The sequence below is a fragment of the Podarcis tiliguerta genome, assembly GCF_965153285.1.
Source record: "Podarcis tiliguerta genome assembly, chromosome: Z".
NCBI classification, from domain to species: Eukaryota; Metazoa; Chordata; class Lepidosauria; order Squamata; family Lacertidae; genus Podarcis; species Podarcis tiliguerta.
This window is the reverse complement of record NC_139553.1, coordinates 9,566,841-9,586,756: the sequence shown is the minus strand read 5'-3', so window position 1 is coordinate 9,586,756 and position 19,916 is coordinate 9,566,841. Positions and strand designations below refer to the sequence as shown.

The 19,916-nt window shown below is 42.7% G+C and overlaps 1 protein-coding gene and 1 long non-coding RNA gene across 3 annotated transcripts; one reads left to right on the top strand and one right to left on the bottom strand.

The window, feature by feature from the left end:
- Positions 1-60: 60 nt before the first annotated feature.
- On the top strand, positions 61-2,794 carry LOC310669374. 2 transcript variants are annotated; one of them, XR_014507152.1, is made up of 4 exons: positions 61-123; positions 786-863; positions 1,833-2,002; positions 2,719-2,765. It is a non-coding gene; the product is annotated as an uncharacterized lncRNA (long non-coding RNA). The 2 variants fall into 2 exon arrangements; XR_014507151.1 differs by lacking the exon at positions 1,833-2,002 and having other exon boundaries at positions 2,719-2,794.
- LOC310669256 (uncharacterized protein) lies at positions 122-13,630 on the bottom strand. Its single transcript, XM_083423056.1, has 6 exons — positions 13,593-13,630; positions 5,464-5,559; positions 3,888-4,412; positions 2,759-2,938; positions 478-1,979; positions 122-445 (listed from the first exon to the last, which is right to left on the bottom strand). Exons 1-5 carry the CDS (start codon positions 13,597-13,599, stop codon positions 523-525), a joined length of 2,265 nt encoding a protein of 754 aa, XP_083279182.1. The 5' UTR covers positions 13,600-13,630; the 3' UTR covers positions 122-445; positions 478-522.
- Positions 13,631-19,916: the final 6,286 nt, after the last annotated feature.

The following is a 19,916-nucleotide window of genomic DNA, read 5'->3' as shown; positions in this document are numbered from 1 at the left end:
AGAATGGCATTGTGAGGAATTGTGTGTAGCTTCCGAAGCCCTCTTTTCCATGAAACCACAGGAAGCATCCTCTTTTACCAGTGCCAGATCAGCATTGTCCACTAATCCTGTTTCATTATATATGTATATGTCATTGAATCATAGAATTGTACAGTTGGAAGGGACCCCAATGGTCATATTCATCTTCTTGCTATGCAGATTATAGATAGAGAGATGATGATAGATGATAGATAGATAGATAGATAGATAGATAGATAGATGATAGATAGATAGATAGATAGATAGATAGATAGATGATAGATAGATAGATAGAATTGTATCCAACATTACTTCTAGACTGATTTGAAATTAATGATTATGGCTAACTTGAATATTAATTCCAGTAGGTTTACAGGTTTACTCTCAGTAGAACTTAGATAGATACAACTCCTCTCTCTCTCTCTCTCTCTCTCTCTCTCTCTCTCTCTCTCTCTTTACTACAATGATGAATGTACAAAGCATTAAACTGGAGTCTGATGTGATCTACTTGGATTTGGTTGGGGGCTGATTCACTGAACGTTTCCTGTGGGTCTGTCTCCATCTTTCCCTAGTCCACCTCCCACGATTCTCCACAACTTCATGCAGGAGGCTGGCATAGTTATACTCGTCGTTTTCAAGTGAGATCTCATCATACAGGGGCAGACTGGTGGAAGCAACATCAGCTGAAGGGAGTGGAGAGGGAAGACTTTCCTGACGGACTTTAGATTGAGCAGATTCTGGTTTTGATGATTGTTTCCTTTTCACAGCTGTGGGGGCCCTCATTGTTTTGAGTCCAGACTGTGAGGCAACTGCTGCTTTTGATTCTTGCTGAAGTGAAAACTCGGGTTGGTTAGCTGGTTTTACCTCTGTCTTTAATTCAGTTCTGCCACTGACTATGTGATCACCCTCTTTGGGGCATGTGCTCAGATCATGCTGTCTTTGCAGATCTACAGTGAATTCAGATTTTCCAACATCTGTTGGCTCTAAGGCAATTTCGGCCCTTGATTCTTGCTGATATGGAAACTCTGTTTCCTTGGCTAGCTTTGCCTCTTGGTTTAATCCAAGCTGACCCTTATCGAATGGCTGACATGCCTTCCTGGGATGAACCTCTAGCCACTCTTCCTCAAATTCTGAACTCCCAAAATCCAGTTTCTCTTCAAGGTTGAGAGTAGGCAGGAGGAACTGTCCTTTAAATGATTCTCTAATACTTAACACATTAGACTTCTGCCCCAAACATTTTATCTCATAAGGCCATGTCAAAGCGCGCTTCAAAGAAACTGAGCAGTTTCCACCTGCTTTTATAACCACATCTTTTTTAGGTGGGACATCAATTTGCTCTTCAACTGTGGTCGTAGCAACACTTAAATATAAAAAGGGTTCGGGATTTTCAACACTGTCACAGCCTTTACTATCATCATTCTCAGATGCTCCCAAAATACAGTTTTCCTGCAAACTTTTTGTTGCCACTTCTGAAGTAACTTTCATATCTGGAGTTTCTAGATATACTTCAGTCGGGAATGAGTTCACATTGCAATGCCTCTGAAATTCCTTTCTGTTGTCTGTTTCTAGCTTGTGGTAATACCACAGTTCCATAAAGTTGCACAGGTCCTCACTTCTCACGTGCATTTTTTCATTTAACAGTGTGAAGGGAGTTGTTAGGTGCCCTTGCTTTTCATCAGCCAAATTGGTGGCCTGACACGGTCTGGGGCAGAACTCTGCCTGCAACAATATGGCTGAGGCAGACTTGGCACGAACTCTCAACAACCTAGAGTGAGACATCACCCCTGTCTCTGTGATTCTGATCTTTCCATCAGCCAGCCTGTGTTCAGCCATGGAATCAACACAGTCAGATGGTTGACCACTGGTGGTTAGATCAGTCGCTTCTTTGCTTGGCTGGATTTGTTGATTACTGCGTTTCACCATCCAGATCAAAAGCAGCATCAAAATGAACGAAATCAGCACTGCCCAAAAGGAAAAAAGAAAGGTAAAGTATTAGCTCAAAAGGGTACATGAATTCCAAAAGAAGCAGATAGAACATAACAAGGTAAGAAAAGCAGGTGTGATCAGGCCAAAGACCCATCTAGGGCTCCCCATTGGGGCATCTGGTTGGCCACTGTGAGAACAGGATGGTGGACCAGATGGACCTTGGACCTGATCCAATAGGGCCTTTCTTTTTTTCTTTTTTTAAAAAAATATTTATTAGAAGTTTAATAGTTACAGAAAGAAAAAAAGGAGAAAAAACAATAAAGAATTTAGCAAACAATACATCAAAGATAAAAAGAAAAACAAAAAACAATACATCAAAACAACAAGAAAAACAAAAACATTTAAAAATACATCCAATTTCCATATCTTTACCTTTCATTTACTTGTTTCATCGTCCTCCTCACACCTCCCTTTTTTGTATTCTAGTTCAAATTAGCTATTTCAGCAAATCCTTTCCATCTTTCTCAATCTTTTCTCTTTTTTTGTTCTATAATTTATCTTAACACAATCTAACTTTAAATTTTCCACTTTCGCCCATTAACAATCAGTTTTTACATAGTTCTTCATAACATTTCTGCTAAAACCATATAACTTCATCCCAGCATTCTTCTAACATTCATTAATTTTGCAGTATTTCTGTAAATATACTTTAATTTTTTTCCATTCTTCATCCACCAACCCAACAGGGCCTTTCTTGTGTTCTTATGTCAACAGAGATATGTTATCAAACATTAACAGATACACAGAAACATACCTAAACATACCAGCAAAGCTGGTAGTCCAACTTTATGGTAGCTGTTCTCAAAGACTGATGAAAAGAGGTCTGGCAGGCAGTTCAAGTCAGAAATGTTCCAGACAGGAATCCCTTCTAGGTTTGGTGGACTTCGGCAAATGACAGAGGCAGCATCTTCAAGCAGTGACGCGTTGATCAACTCTGTAAAGACACACAGTCTTGAACAATGGAAAAACTGACTGGGAAATGATTCACCAGTGAAATCTATTGTGTCTGGTTCCATTTATATTTTCAACGGTTTATGCAATTAATTTTTTCAAATAAAAATGAAGGCATTGCTTAAATTGGTTTTAAAAGTTAGTCTGTAGGATTAAGCCAGCCTCTCTCAAACGTCTGATTAGCAGAGGCCCCCTTCCCACTTTTAAACTGTTCAAGCTGTGTGGAATCACATTAAGTGCTGAATCCACAAACAATCTATAAAGATTTAACAGAAAGATATTATTTATCACATTGACCACAATTTAAAAAGCTCCCAAAAGCACAATTTCAAAAAGAGTTGTCAAATTTAAGGGAGCACATACCATATTTTTCGCTCTATAAGATGCACCAGACCATAAGACGCACCTAGTTTTTGGAGGAGGAAAACAAGAAAAAAAATATTCTGAATCTCAGAAGCCAGAACAGCAAGAGGGATCACTGTGCAGCGAAAGCAGCAACCCCTCTTGCTGTTCTGGCTTCTGGGTCAGCTGCGCAGCCTTCATTCGCTCCATAAGACGCACACACATTCCCCCTTACTTTTTAGGAGAGAAAAAGTGAGTCTTATAGAGCAAAAAATACGGTATATTCACAATAACATTATGGCATTAATTCACTAACACCTTGTAAACACATAATTCATTTTGGTTCTAAACCATCTCTGTTTTTGTAATCAATGCATGTCTGCCATTTGACTCCCCAAATTATTTTGTCTCTGTCTTCCTTCCAGGTGGGTCCAAAAAACCCATAGCTGCAAAACCTCACAATTAATCAAAATATGATTTAAGTGTCATTTGTAACCTCCAAGATGTTGCAGAGAGAATTCTAGCTGCTCTCAAATAATTTTAATTGTATTGTTTCCACAACTAGGTTGTTAGCCACCTTGGGCACCTACCTTGCAGAAATAATCCAAAATCCTGAAGTTGACAGGAGCAGTTCCATGGATTTCCACCAAGCTTCATCACTGGGAGCATCAGCCCATCAAATACATCTCTTGCTAAAGTTGTTAACTTATTGCCAGACAGGTCAAGCAGCGTTAGCTTGGTCAGCTCCTTAAAACTCTTGCTGGATATCTGATAGATCTGATTGTTTGCTAAGTTCAGCGATGTAAGGTTGGAAAACCCTGAAAAGTCTTTTGGCCCTATACTGGCAATGAGGTTCTGAGCCACTGTCAGGTTTTCTAGATGCCCAGGATTGGAAAGCCAGGAGGCTTTAACCTCAGTCACACTGTTCTGGTATAAACTTAGTTTGCGGAGGTTTTGGAAAATGCTGAACGCTCCCGGTTTGATTTTCGTTATGCCGCTGTTTGCTAGGGCGAGGCTGGACACGGATGCCAAGCTAGGGCTACTGAAGACCGTGGAGTTGAGAATCCCAATGTTGGTTACCACAAAGAGAATGGAGGTCAACCCTTCTGGGAAACCTAGAAGTGGCAGAAACAGAAAATGCTTGAGAGATAGCTTTATGTGTTGGGAAAGGAAAGTCTCTCCTCCTCAAGGAGGGGAGGAGTTGTGAGCGGGAGCTGTTTCCTGCATTGGCAGGGGGCATTTCGCCCCCTGCCCAGCTGCCCCGGCTGCCACACCACGCCCTCAGGTGGCCAGCCAATTGGCTGGAGGCTTGGGGGTGGGGTTTAGCTGCTCAAACGTGGCCGTTTCCCAGCCATTGTGCTGCTGCTTCTTGTTGGATCACGCACCCACTCTCCCTTAGGTCATTGCTTGGTTCTTGACATTGCTATGGACCTGTGGTTGGTCGCCTTGGTTGGCCAAGGGGCCTGGTAGGAATTTTTATCCAACTGGCAAATTGGCACTGGCCACTTGGTTTTTTGCCTACCTCGTAGCAAATCATCACAACTTTTTGGGTATTGGCGGTTAGGCATTGGAATATGGTTGTGTGTTGGAGGGCATGGTGTGGCCATCGCCGACCCCTCCATTTTATGGGTATTCCGGTAAAGGAATCCGGCAGTCATGGATCCTGTCCAACGCCCTTGCTGGTGGCTAGGGCCATGGCATGACCCCCGGTGACATCAGGGGGAGCTTTCAGTTATATTTGCATCAACAGGCTCCTCCCACTGGTGGTTAACCCTTGATAGACTCACCCCTCCCTGAGGGGGTGGAGTCACGCTCTGTTGTTTTATCCAATGCCTAAGCCAATACCTCTCACATGCTGTAATCAATAAAGCTGTGGCCTTTTTTAGCCCACTAACCTAATATACCATGTCCATGTGCCTTTCTTATCCTCAAGCAGGTGGCGGGTCCTTGAATCACAACGAGCTTACCATATAAAGGTAAAATTTGCTCCACACACATTCGCCTCTGTTGCTACCCACCACTGACATGTGACCTCAAGACAATTTCCCAGCAGGGATCTTCTTAAAAACCCAAACTTAAAGTGATGACTTTGGAAGCTCGTCCCTCTACAATTTTCCAACAATCATGCCCAGCATAGATAAGTCTTTGGGAGGATGGATGACTCACCATTTGGAATGGAAGAGCAGAAGTACTCCTTTTCAAGGACACACTGGAACCTGGAAAGCTTTATTGATACCCAAACCAAAATAAGTCCAAAGAGCACTGCAACATTAAGGAGAGGCTATGTTAGTCCAACGCACCAAAAATAAAATAAAAATGTACATTCAACTCCTTCAGTCTCTCTCTCCCTCTAGTGGGCAAGTCCTAGCTAAAAGCAAAGCTAATACAATGGTGCCTCGCAAGACGAAAAGAATCCGTTCCGCGAGTCTTTTGGTCTTGCGGTTTTTTCGTCTTGCGAAGCAAGCCCATTGACGGATTAGCGCTATTAGCGCTATTGACACTTTAAGGGCTAAAAACGGCTTTTTAAGGCTTAAGGGATTAGCGGTTTTGCTGCTAAAATGCTTTTAGCAGCTTAGCGATTCAGAAAAAGGGGTTTTGGAGCAAAAAAAATCCCTCAAAAATTTTCGTCAATTTTCGTCTTGCGAAGCAAGCCCATAGGGAAATTCGTCTTGCGAAGCGCCTCTGCAGACGGAAAACCCTTTCGTCTTGCGGGTTTTCCGTCTTGCGAGGCATTCGTCTTGCGGGGCACCACTGTTTCTCTAAACCTACCATCTAAGGAAAGCACCAGGGTAGGGAGAGGGGAAAGGGAGAGAGAACTCTGTTTGCAACTGACAGGCCCACCTTGTAAACAAAGGAAATGATTTTGCCCAGGCCCTCCAACCCCAGTCCTTTAGGGAAGGGATGTTGAAGTAAATAAATCACCTAGGTCTCATGGGTTTCTTGCACTTTTGCAAGTTCTGTCTCTACGCAGGAATTTTAATAAAACGGTTCTGGTGGAACACAGCAAGTTGCTTAGCATAGTATGGTCTACACTGGCTGGCAGCAGCTCTCCAAGCATTCAGGCACAGAGTCTTTTCCAATTCTACCCGGAGAGGCTGGGGGCTGAAACTATGACCTTCTGGATATGAAGCAGATGTCCTTAAGGCTTGAGTCTAACCCACGCCCACCCTTTATCCAGCCTTTTCTTTCAAACCCTACTGTTCTTCCTCATATATTCCTTTTGGTGTAATCTTGCTGTTGTTTCTTTCATCTTCTTTTGTTTCCTCCTTTTGTTTATCTTTTCCTGCTTGATTATTTTGCTTCAAGTTCAGTATAGTCTTCTGCTTTGGAAGAAAGGACTTGAACCAGCAGATTCTATTTACAGGAATCAAGACATTACGAAGAATTTTCTGACAGTAAAGAGTTGGTCAACAGCGGAACGGGCTCCCTCGGAAAGTAGTGAACTCTCCATCCTTTTTTAAACAGGTTGGATGTCAACCTGTTGGGGATTCTTCAGGTGGGATTCTTGCATTACAGATGGTTGGTCTAGATGGCCCTTTGGGGTCCCTTTCCAACCCCACAATTCTATGATTCTTGTCTGTTTTACTCAGTCCATCAAAAGTGAATTTATTCAACTATAGTCTGCCTTTAAAAATTCTTAGTGTTGTGGGGGGTGGGGCGTTTCATACACCCACACCCATTCCAAGTTTTATTTATTTATTTAGCCAGCCACCAAGCCATAGTTTGCCTTATTAAGTCATTATTGTCACTTACAAGTATTGAAGCATTTTCCTTAGAGGGAGACATCTCTCAGTCGGTGTGTGCTTGTATCTATTTCACACATCCACCAGTGTCTTACTGGGCTACAGCATTGTATAACACACACAGCCACCGTTGCAAGCTGCAAAGCATCACACAATACACATCTTGGGCTCCACTCTGGGGATTGTTATATGAACAGGTTATCTAAATGAATTTTTCTCTCCTCTCCTCCCTTAAAGTGCACTATTTAAACAAGAGGGAACTGCAACAAATTGCTGCAGTGAAAAGTGTGTCTCTTCAGTGCTTCATGCAGCTTGTGAACCAACCATGCACTCTTCAGTGTCCAGTGGCGTAGCGTGGGGGGTGCAGGGGGGCCCGGCGCACCGGGCGCAACATCTGGGGGTTAGGGTTAGGGGGCGCAAATCCACGGGTTAGGGGGCGCAAATTACTTGCCTTGCCCTGGGTGCTGACAACCCACGCTACGCCACTGTCAGTGTCACATCCTTAAAACTTATCAAATGAAGCTGTTTTGTGGGATTTCTTAGCCTGCCCCTCATTTTCTCTTCCCCAAAAGATTTTTCCCTATTTCTAAAAACCTGGGGGTGAGGAGGGTTTAGGAGCATGCCACCCCCACCCCAGTTGTTTGGTAATCTTCTTCTTCTTCAATCACTTGTAGCCGTGTGAGATTGTCTTCCATATTATGACGCAGTTAAAAAATGGCGTCTCGCCAAGACAGGCTTGCCGGAGAAAGAAGGACAGGGGGAGGAGAATCAGGATCGTTCAAAAGAGAAGGAATGTTGGAATGTAAGTTTGACCTGACAGAGCCCCCTGATCTATTTGATTTGTTTGGCTAGCCTGAGAAAAATAAAGGACAGACCGAAGATTAATTTTGTTTAAGGAGCGTTGAACAGAGGCTGTCCCTGAGCGATATGGTCTTCGAAGAGCACAAAACCCACACAGAGACGCCAGTTTTCAACCTACTTGTGAAAATCATCAGAGATCGCAAAGAAAGGAATATAGGATAACAACAAGAAGAGAAGGAAAGTAATAAAGGACTATCCGGATCGAACTGGATAGAACTGTCTAATTGCAGTAAAATAAGTGATGCCTGGAATTATCCGGAATTTTGGACTCGTGCGGAGCTTGATGTATGGGTACCCTCAACAAAATTTAAAATTTGGCTGTATAATTTGGAACTAATGTGATTTGAATAATGTGATGTTATTGGCCTGCTAATAAAAAAATATTTTTTAAAAGAGATTGTCTTCCATAAACACAGTTATAACAATGAGTCCGTAAGTGACTGTGAAGGCCAATTCTGGATCCACACATCCTTCCACAGTGGGGACATTGGTTTCCGGGTTGGAGTTGATCACGGTGTGGATTTGCCAGGCATGCCTTCCTCTTAGCACATTTCTCCCTTGCGTCCTGAGTTTGAGTGTCTTCAAAGCCCATGACACCTTTGGTAAAGGCTGTTCTCCAACTGGAGCGCTCGCAGGCCAGTGTTTCCCAGTTGTCGGTGTTTATCCTACATTTTTTTTAGATTTGCCTTGAGACAGTCTTTAAACCTCTTTTGTTGACCATCAGCATTACACTTTCCATTTTTAAGTTTGGAATAGAGTAGTTGCTTTGGAAGACGATCATCAGGCATCTGCACAACATGACCAGTCCAACAAAGCTGACCTAGGTAATAGCCCCACTTTGGCTACCCAGCTCTCAAAATGAGATGTGGACGCCATCTGTCAGTTTTGGTTTCCGTCACCTTCTTGTCTTAAACTCAGGGCCCGCCCCCCATGTTGTTGCAGCAATTTGAAATTGTGTTTCCTTTAATCCTCATGAAAATTCATCAGCATCTGAGTGTGAATTTCTCCTAACAGACACACTTTTGTATGCAGTTTTGACTAACAGATGCATTTTTATATGTTCTCCCCTCACCCAATATATTCACTTGTTTGCAAACTGCTCACTTAAATATGCACTTTTGCATACTTTTGAGAAGTTTAAAAAAATGGAGAATTGGACAAGGTATAAAACAAACTCCTTTATTTATATACCTAGGTGTACTCTTTAGTGAAACCTCCCCTTGGAAGTTTTGGATGGAAGCAGTGAAAGTCAAACCACAGGAAACTATTGGGGCATTGATGAAGTTCTGTTACAACAGCTGATTGAACCTGCTATGAAATATTTGATAGTAAAGTGCTTACTCAAATTCTTTATGACACTGAAATCTGGGGCTCTGATTTAAACTCCATTAAGGTTTTGGAAACCAGGCAGAATATTTTATTTTCCCTAGAAGCTATACTCTCTACCACCAGGAATATCAATAGCTCTTCTTTGTACAGAATCTGGGATGCCAACAATTAAGTCAAGAGCAAACTGTGCTCAGTTAAAGTATATTTTAAAAATTGCTACTATGCCTTTTGAGCTTTTTCGTACACTGTGCTATATAGAATTGAGTGATAACCTGCTCTGGAAAGCAGCTTGTCAAGATGTTTTAAACCATTATTATATTCCAGAACTGAGCTCTGGTTTGACCTTGAATAAGTGTCAGCTAAGAGACTGGCATGAGTTTGACCAAACTGCGGGAGGCAGTGGAAGACAGGAGTGCCTGGCGTGTTCTGTTCCATGCGGTCACGAAGAGTCGGACATGACTAAACAACTAAACAACAACAACAACAAGAGACTGGCTCTTCTGGATAGAACCCAGAATCTGGATTCTGGACAGACTCCAGAAATGACCTGAAACTAATTAGAAATACCATATTTTCCCCTTGGTATCCACTCCAGAGTATTTTAGAGCTCAAACTCTCACCAGCTTCCTCAATAAATGCCTTTATTGAGCTGCTTTTTCAACTAATGCCTATTGCAGTCTTGGATGGCTGCTACAGCAAATAAGGTCATGTATGCGGACAGAGTTTGCATTTGTAGTTAACCTCAGGTGGAAGGCATCACTCATTATCTGTTAGCCTGCCTCTTATCCAGAGACTTTCTGAAACCTTTATTCACATTAGCAAGTAGCCACACCCTGGCAGAAATAGGTTGGTTTCTTTTGAGTGACAATAATGGCTTTATAACACAGAGAGTAGCCCTCTATGCATTGACTGAAAAATAATAATAAAATAATCAGGAAAAATGAGTCATATAAAATCTCTATAAATTGTCATGGTGGTTGTTTCCACGTCCTGTCCCATGCCATGGTGATGACAACATAAGAGAGAGGCACAGGCTGAATAAAGAGGATGGAAGTGGTTAAACCAAACCTATAAACCCTGATGTTGGGAAAGATGGAGGGCACAAGGAGAAGGGGACGACAGAGGACGAGATGGCTGGACAGTGTTCTCGAAGCTACCAGCATGAGTTTGACCAAACTGCTGGTGGCAGTGGAAGACAGGAGTGCCTGGCATGCTCTGGTCCATGGGGTCACGAAGAGTCGGACACGACTAAACGACTAAACAACAACATAAACCTACTGAGGTACAGGAGGTACTGGAGACCTGCTGTCACCTCAATGGCTTGCCCCCACACAGGGACAGGTGGAGGTGCTGGGTGCTTACTCACTTTGCCTGATGTGAAACCCCCAAAATTGCCATTGGATGTGGAGGTTCTCCTTATAATTGGGTTTTAATTGGCATTAAGAATAGGTGCACACAAGAGGACATGTACATTATAACTGCAAACAACCAGCTGCATGGAACTGAGGTTTGAAACTGGGAGAAGAATCTATCTTGTGCTGGAGGTGGATGGAGAAGATGGGGGCTCTCTGCTATATTTTATGGAATATTTTACATTTATGATTCAGCAACCCTCTCCTAATATTGAATTTTAAGATATACAGGTGAGGATGGTTTGATGTATGATGTAACGCTGAGATTTAAAAGAAGATGTAAAGCTGTGTGTGGCTTGAAAGGATTTAAAAGAGGGAGAGAACTGTTTTGTTTGGAAGGTTGTCACTGGGAGTTGGAGCCTACCCCCCTCCAAAAAAAAAAAAAAAAAAAGACTGAAAGAGATTGTGGAGATGTTGAGATATAACCTATTTTTAAAAATTTTAAAAAATGTTTTGGTAGCAGCGAAAGGAAAGTTGCATGAGGGCTTTTTGGGTGTTGGAAGAGGAATGGCACCACCTTTTCTCTCCTTTCCCAGCCAGAAGAAGAAATGGCAAATCTCTGGAACTCGGAACTTGTTGATTCTTGGTGCTAGTGGAAAGGAGGGATCTGCTGTTGTCGATTTGGAACTGCTTGAGTATTATGGGAAGGAGCTGAGCAGGAGAAAGAAGAGGGTTTAACCTGAAGTTTCAGCTCTGCCCCAACCAGGCTGGAATAAAACAGCAGTGGGAGTAGGGAGACAGCCCCAAATGCACCAGGAAAAAAGGAAAACGTCAGAGAGACACATAAGGCCAAGAGACTAACAACTGACTTTTGGATGTAGTGGACACAGGATGAAAAGGAAAAAGCTATGGGTCCTCACTTGAAGCCTTTTTTGGGGGGAAGTTAAATAATAAAATAACACCAAATAGAAATCATAAAGAGTGCAACTGTTAATTGTATGATAATTTGGAAAAATTGAATGTAATAGAAATAAATAAGAATATGAAACACAGTAATATTAAATAATAAAGATCCATCAGGAACTGTGTGTGGGAAGCCTCTTAACAAAATTGTATTAATTTGGAACTAATTTGTGGGTTTTCTGGGTTTATATTGGAAAATCAATAAAAAATAATTGGCAAAATAAATTAATAAACAAATTGTTGTGGTGATTCAAAGGTTTAGTCTGAAATCAAGATGGATTTGAGTTTGTTGGTGTATCATGGATATTAGCTTATATTATGGATGTATGTTGTTTTATTAAGGCTATTGCTACAGGTTTGCCATGGCCTTTGGCTAGAGCAATAAACTTATGAACTGAACTGATTGGAGAGCTGCACTGCAAATTTTTGAAAGTGTGAATTCCAAAGAATACATGCTGCTCAGTTTGTACATTGGTTTGCGAAGTGGTAGTTAGGCGGTTTTTTCATGATGATGTAAACAGAATCAGTTTTCTCTCCATCTCTAGCCAGAACTCTGCACCTGAGTTCAGTTGGTTGCTATTGTGGTTTCCAAGCCCAATTCAAGGTGCTCACAGTTACATTCGAAGCCCAAATGACTGAGCCCCAAATGCCCAAAAGACCATCTCCCTCCCTATTGAACCTCTTAATAATATTATGTATATAGTACATTAACTCTTAGTAGTTCCTGTAAGTTGTTCCACCACCCATAGAAGTTTGAGAGTGGTGGCAGCCTGGGAGAGGACATTATCTGTGGAAGCATCAGTGCTCCTGGCATCTTCACTATAGAGTTTTTGTCATATACTGAAGAAGCATCTCTATCCTAGCCTTTGACACTTAAGTTATATATACTTTGGGACCCACCCTATTCTTATTTATTTATTGCATCTACTGTATACCCCACCTCTTTCTCTGAGGAGCTCGAGGTGGCATACATCACCTTCAACCTCCTCATTTAATCCCCACAATAACCGTACAAGGTAGGTTAGGCTGAGTAGCAGCAGCAGCAATTGGCTCAAGGTCACCGGTGAGTTTCATGGGGATTTGAACCCTGGTCTCCCATATACTATCCCAATCCGCTATACCACATGGAGTGCAACCCTCTCAGTCCCAAACACCTAACCCCCCCCAAAAAAAAACCCTCCTGATCCCTTCCTCCTTGCACTGGATATTTTGGGCAACCTGAATGCTGCTATGTTGGTCCTGATATGCTGCTGTGTCGGTCCTGATGCCATTTGCTTTAAGGCAGTGGTGTCCAAACTTTTTTCAAAGAGGGCCAGATTTGATGAAGTGAAGGGCCATTTAGGATTGAAGTTGTTGAGCTTTTTTTATTATTTTACCCCCAAGTTCTTGAGCTCTTTTTTTTTTAGGAGTGAAGTTGTTGAGTTCTTTTTTAGGATTTTAACCCAGAAAATAAACTGTCACAGGGGCCGGATTAAACCGACCGGTGGGCCAGATTAGGCCCCTGATACAAACTTTGGACATGCTTGCTTCAAGGCATCTGTAATGGTGTATACAGTGGTGCCTTGCAAGACGAAAAGAATCCGTTCCGCGAGTCTCTTCGTCTAGCGTTTTTTTCGTCTTGCGAAGCAAGCCCATTAGCGGATTAGCGCTATTAGCGGTTTAGCGGCTATTAGCGGCTATTAAAGGCTTAAGGGATTAGCGGATTAGCTGCTAAAAGGCTATTAGCAGCTTAGTGCCTTAGAAAAAGGGGGTGGGGAGCGGAAAAAACTCCCCAGGAATCGCAAGACATTTTCGTCTTGCGAAGCAAGCCCATAGGAAATTCGTTTTGGGAAGCACCTCCAAAACGGAAAACCCTTTCGTCTAGCGGGTTTTCCGTCTTGCGAGGCATTCGTCTTGCAGGGCACCACTGTATTTACATTGCTCCGACCAGCTGTGGGACCTTAAGGGTGATGGGTGGGTAATAAATCAAAATAAAACAATAATTACAGCACCTGCAACTAAACGTTTGTCGTTCATCCACATGGTACTCTAAGAGTCCCCTACTTACATTTCATGTTGGACAGGCTTTTCCTTTCGGCGAGAGAAGCAGTCAGCTTGGTCTTCTTCTTCAGCACACTAGCAACTTTGCCTGTGAGGTGGGAGGTATAAAACTGCAGGGCTGGTGCATGCAGCCTCCATTTGGTGGATACAGGCAAGTCAAAACCTGTTACGTGTTGAACTCTTCCCTTCTGTGGGGGGCTTTTCATTCCCCCGTGAGGCCTCATGCATGGTTCGTATAGCATCATCTCCATAGCATCACCATGGAGTCTTCCCATTACCAGTAAATACGTTAACCATTTTACAGGATAAACCAAGAGCCCTGCTCCATTTTCCTAGACCCCCCCTTCCCAGCACAGTCTCATGGGGATGTAGAGAATTATGGATCAAATATGAATATGTCTGGCCTTGGGGTCCTTCAGTCATTGCTAAGGCACTGGGAGTTGGATCCTTTTGTCCAGCAGAAACCAAACTTTATTTAGAGGGTCATGAATGAAGATGACAGCAGGCTTATAGGCGACCCTTGTCCATTCGCGCTGCACACATGTACAGTAGATCATAATAATTTTATTATTTATACCACGCCCATCTGGCTGGGTTTCCCCAGCCACTCTGGAGTGTCTAACCTGAGTCATGCCTCCTGATGCCAGCCAAATCATTTCCCAAAAAGAAACTGTGCAACTGTCTTTAAAACTGAGCGGCATTACACCCCGCCCACCCAGTCCAGTTGCCCATTCTATACATTTCTTCACAAGCATCGTTGTGATACACCACAGAGCAAAAGGGAAGGGGTCACCACTGACCCACTGCAACATTTTGCAATGTTGTTTTGCGATAGAGCTTTACAGCAGGTGTGGGGAGCCCTTTTCAGCTTGAGAGGTGCATTCGCTTCAGCTTGAGAGGTGCATTCGGGGAGCTACATGCTGGTGGTGAGCGAGGCGAGAGTCAAAAGTGGGTGAAACAATGAATGCAGATTTTGCCTTTGTACAGGAGGCTAGTTTCTACACACACTCTTACCTATCCTCTATCAAGGCAAGTGAAATATACTCGGGAGTCGAGAGTGGATTTCATGCTCTTTATTCAGCTCATAGTGGTGAGGAGGAATGGAAGTTCCCCCAGAATGTCTGCCTTATATAGTACATTATTTACACAATGGGCCCCATGTGATTGGCTAATTCCGGGATTCTCCTGTAGGCCAATCAGGCTGCGGATTCCCTTCCACCTGGAGCTGGATTGGGTGGCTCCTGTGGACCAATCAGACTGCTGCATTCTGAATCCTATTGTTCTCGGACCAATCAGACTGATGCATTCTGAATCCTATTGTTTTAGGACCAATCAGACTGATGCATTCTGAATCCTATTGTTTTAGGACCAATCAGACTGATGCATTCTGAATCCTATTCAACTCAGTACATAACAGCAAGGAAGGGTTCATTATAAGATTTCAAAGACACATCCCAGTCAAGCAGCAACAGTCAAGTGTGGTGCAAAGTAGGGCCTGTGAAGGATGTGGCCTGGGGAGAACATTCCAAGGGCCATAAAGAGAGGCATGTAGGGCCACATTTGGCCTCTGAGAATGGGAGTTGCCATCCCTATTTTACATCTTCTTGTTTCGAGCGGGGGCCTTGGGTAGGGTCCCCCAAGTAGATCCCCTTCTCCCTCATCTCCAGGGCATTGATGCCCACTCACTTGCCCTCTCCCTCTGGCCCCAAATCTGCACCACCACCTGGAGGGAGAAAGCAAGACAAATGGAGGCTGCCTTTGCTGCATCTGCTCGCTGCTTGTAGTCTTAGAGAGGGCGGGTAAACAGGCAGTGATGGCAGGAAAGAGCAGCAAGCAGGCAACAGGAACACTGTAAGGAACCAGGAGAACCCGGAACAGCAGGACCAGGACACAAACTTGCAGGAAATGGGTGTTTGCTAAGTGATAGATGTAGATACCTCTGCACAAATTAATGTTTCTGAGGTCTCATCCATGCTGTGCTTTGTTTGCGATGGGCTTGGTTGCCTTGTAAACAAAGTGTGTTTTTCACGCAGAGGGAGGAGGAGAAAAGGAGATCTGGATTTTAGTACAAAAGGCTCCCCAACACCACTGCCCAAACCAGAAACAGGAGCCTCTAAAGTAGGAGTTATTAACCTTTTTGGACCAGTGGGCACATTTTGGATTTTGAGGGTGTTGTGGGCACAAAATGGTTGCCATAGGGAGCATGGCAGAACACAAAATTAGAAACAACCACTCCTCGCAACCTTCTGTTTACCATGGGAAGTTAGCTGTGTCCTGCTGCTCCTGATTGTGAAGATCACACAATACTGATGACATGCACACAGAATGACGGTGTGCTGTCTAATAACAACAGGAAGCATTCCTCAAAACCAGGAAAAATATTCAAGGGGGCCACATCATACTCACACTAATTTCACAGAAGCAGCTTAGAAGATACCTGCACATTTTGCCCCATAACTTTCTTTCTAGGAGGACAAAAGACTTTTATTTTTCAATTAGTATTCAGTCTGGGGCAGCAATTAAAGCTTTTGTGGGCATCAGATTAGTGACCCCTACTCCAGAGTGTGGCAGTGTGCCCTCTGCAGTGGCATAGGCCTCAGCAGATGACCAATGACTCAATTATAAAGGGATTAGTGATGAGAAGCTAAAAAGTCGCTGCCCTCCCAAACTACCAGTCCTAAGCCAAGAGGGGAACGTCAACTCTGACCTTTTTTGCAGGCAGTTCGCTTCAAAGGGATACAGCGGGCTTGTCCACCATATCCCCAAATAGCCACCAAGGAAATTATTAAGTCATTGACCAATTCATTTATTTGGAATCTATAAACGAATGCTGCTCCATCAAACCCATTCTTAGTGTCCAATTGCAGCTGCTCCTTTTTCTTGGCTGCCAACTTTCTTTTTAGAAAGCAGCCACTGTGTGCAAAGGAGAAGAAGAAGAAGAAGAAGAAGAAGAAGAAGAAGAAGAAGAAGAAGAAGATAATCTCATATTGATAGCCTTAGAAATCATGCAATCACTGAATCAGATTTCCAGGATACTGAGTACCTTCCCATGAAGCTAGGTCCTGTTTGTGGAGTTCCCAGTGGGGCATCTGCCTGACACTGTGACAACAGGATACTGGACTACATAGGCCTTTGGCCTGATCCAGCAGGGCTCTTCTGATGTTCTTAATGCTGCATATCCTTTAGGTTTCATATGTAACATATAAAGGTGCCTATCATTCCCTCTACACTAATAGCAAACTTAGCAGAAGCCACTGGCAAGCCTGAACTGAAATGTGAGGGAGCAAAAACTAATTTTAAAAAATGCATTGTAATATCAGAGATCTTTAACATGTCCCAATGAGAAATGGTTCTCATGAACAGGCAGCTGAGTTCAGCTCTTTAACTATGACAGTGGTGTCCAGTTCAGGAAGAAAAATTATTCATGTACAAAGCTAGGTTTAAAGGAGGCTAGTATCACAAAAATGTTTTCCTGATCAGTTTTGCTACCTGGTTTAATATTTGCATAGACCAGATCTTCCTGCCAGGTCAAGCCAAACTTTTCTTTGTTATAAAGCAGGGATGGCAAATGCTGCGACCTTTCAGGTGCTGCTGGATGGCCAACGGTCAAGAGTGATGGGCCACAGGTTCTCTATTCCGGTTTTTAAGAAAAGGATTTTGTTATTCAGGGACCTTGATGAAGTGATTGGCCTAAGCAGTACAAAACTTGGCAGGCTAGATGCACTGTTCGGAACACCCAAGGACTGCACCCAAACATTTGTGCACATCTATTGAAATGCAAACACACACCTCTAGGCTCTTACAAACTTCTGCTTGCACTCAATGGGAGGATAGCGCTGGCCACTTCTTACACTACTGTGGTAAAGTGATCTCTTTGCAATCCATTGCTGCCACCCACCACTTCCCAACAGTATTTGAAATATCTGAACTAACCTTGAGGCTGCTTCTTGGTATTTTTAAACTGTGTAATTGTTAGTAGCCCTAAGTTTGTTGAAGGGTGGGCTATGCCCAAAATAAGCAACCTAAGAGTCATTTCCATGCTTTTCTTGTTTTCAACTACTCAGCTAACCTTTCCCTTGGTGAAATAGACATGTATTGTCAAGTGATAACTGATGGTTGGGTTTTTGAAGGTTTTATTTTTTAAAGAAACCTTTCAAAGATCCACTGTGCTGTGTTCAGGACTGGGGGCCAAGTCAGGGTGGTTTGGATTTCTATTTACTTGTGAACCAAAAAACTGTTTGTTTCAAATGGTCCCTATTCTCAATAATGCCAGTGAGTCTGAAGTTAAGCAGCTACAAAGGAAGGAAGTCTTCCCATGAAGCCAAGAGAAAGTTTCCCTATGTAGCATACATAGCCAAAAAAGAGGGGTAAAGGGGTTGGAGAAGTTGCTACTTTAAAGGATATATCACAGTCTTAGTTTTAAAACAAGTACATGGGAAGTTGCCTTAGGCTTATTCTAAATCAGACCACTGGTCTATCTAGTTTAGTACAATCTACAATGACTGGCTCCCCCGGGTTTCAGAATTTCCCAGCCCTACTTGGAGATGCCAGAGATTGCACCTGGGACCTTCGGCATGCAAAGCAGATGCTCTACTACTGAGCTATGACCAAGTAGTGGTATGTGACATTTAGTAGGGAGTAATCACACTGTCCAAAGAGTAAGATCACTTAGTATCACCAGTGTTTAAAAACATAGCCTTCACATACAAAATTCTGCATACTCTAACTCAGCTTCACTTTTGTTTTCAAGGTTCATAAAGTACTCAAAAACAGTAATCCTAAATGAACTTATGAAGGCGTACCTTCTAATGAACTTAGAGAGACTTTTGAGTAAGCATGCTTAGAGCTAGCTTTGAGATGGTTAGCCATCTTAGTAGTCACTTAGAAGTTTCTTGCTGAAGGTATAATATGATTGCCTTCTCCTGTTCTCCTTTGTAAAGGAGGCCAGATTTCCTCATTGTGCAGATGGTAGAAGGACTGAGGCTAAAAAAGGACTATTTATCGAAGACCACCCAATAATTTCACATTGTTACAATCTAACAATGCCTAACAACTACACAAAATGAGCTGCACCTTTGTTTTACATGCAAGAATTCCACCTGAACTGTAAAGGCAAATACGAAAAAAAGGTTTATTTTTTGTAAATAACCTGTTAATCCTTACTTGGATGTGAAAGCAGTATGAAGGTTGCAAATATATACTCCTGCCTCATGACTTTTCCCCAATAATTCAAACACCAAAAAGGAAAGGGGGGGGCAGCTACCCATTATAGCTCAGGAATAAAGCTGATAGGTGAATCCAGAGTTTAAACTACAACGCTATGTAAAAATCATGGACATGTCACAAAGACTAGTTTCATGATAAGAGGAACACTATGAGGCATGCATACTGGACATCTCCGAAAGGCACAAGTTCTAACAAACATAAAGCTTTTACTCAGGGAGCAAACTCTGGAATTCCTTCTAGATTCTTGCAGACTCAAACACCTCCTTTACAGGAACCCATCAGGGTCCTTCCAGATTTGTTAGGGAGTTAGATAGATAGTTGGGAATAATTCAGTTTGAAGTTGTAGGAACTAAGATTTAAGAAACCGACAAGAGAAAAATAAACTGCAACCATACGCTTGTTCCTGCATTTAAAAATAAACTTGATTATTTGTTTATGTTAACAACTGTCTGGACTCCGTGTGTCCCCGTGAGAAGCGGGGTGGCGGCAGCGAAGAAAGCAACCGCAGTGGTGGCACAGGGTCAATAGACCGTGAAACGTCCATAGTGTCAACTTGGTTTTCAGCTCTTTAAGCTCCACCAGCTGGGATGAATACCATGCTACTTGCTCCCCATAGGTCAAGACAACTTTGCTTTAATACAGGGTTGGGAACTTTGTGGTCCTTCAGATATTGCTCAGTTACAACTCTCATCCTCCCTGACTCTGACTGCTACCCATGCTGGCTGGGGTGGATGGGAGTTGAAGTCCAATAGCATCTGGAGGGCCTTAGATTCCCAATCCCTAGTTTAAGAAACACTTCAAACAAAATGCAAAGCACATCAATAAAGCTATGTGTCTGAGCATAAGGGAGGCGTCCAACAGAAACAAAAAAGATGATGCATGGAATAACAAAAATTAGGTGATGGTTTTTATTAAGATTCAGTGCTTCCATAAAATAAATATGTTGTATAATATCAAACAGTCAGAAATAAAGCATGTAACAGAAAAAAGTTACACTCATGACAGTGCTGAATACTTTTAGAAATAATAAAGCATCTCCTTTCTTACAGGGTAGCCAGCTATTAAATAAAATGTACAGCTGACCTAAATGTACTGCAAGGGGATG

Coding starts and splice junctions, on each gene's coding strand:
- LOC310669256 (XM_083423056.1), bottom strand. Junction 4,413..5,463: donor CTGCTCTTCCATTCCAAATG/GTGAGTCATCCA, acceptor TGCCACTTCTAG/GTTTCCCAGAAGGGTTGACC. Junction 1,980..2,758: donor AGCTTTGCTGGTATGTTTAG/GTATGTTTCTGT, acceptor CCTTTTGGGCAG/TGCTGATTTCGTTCATTTTG.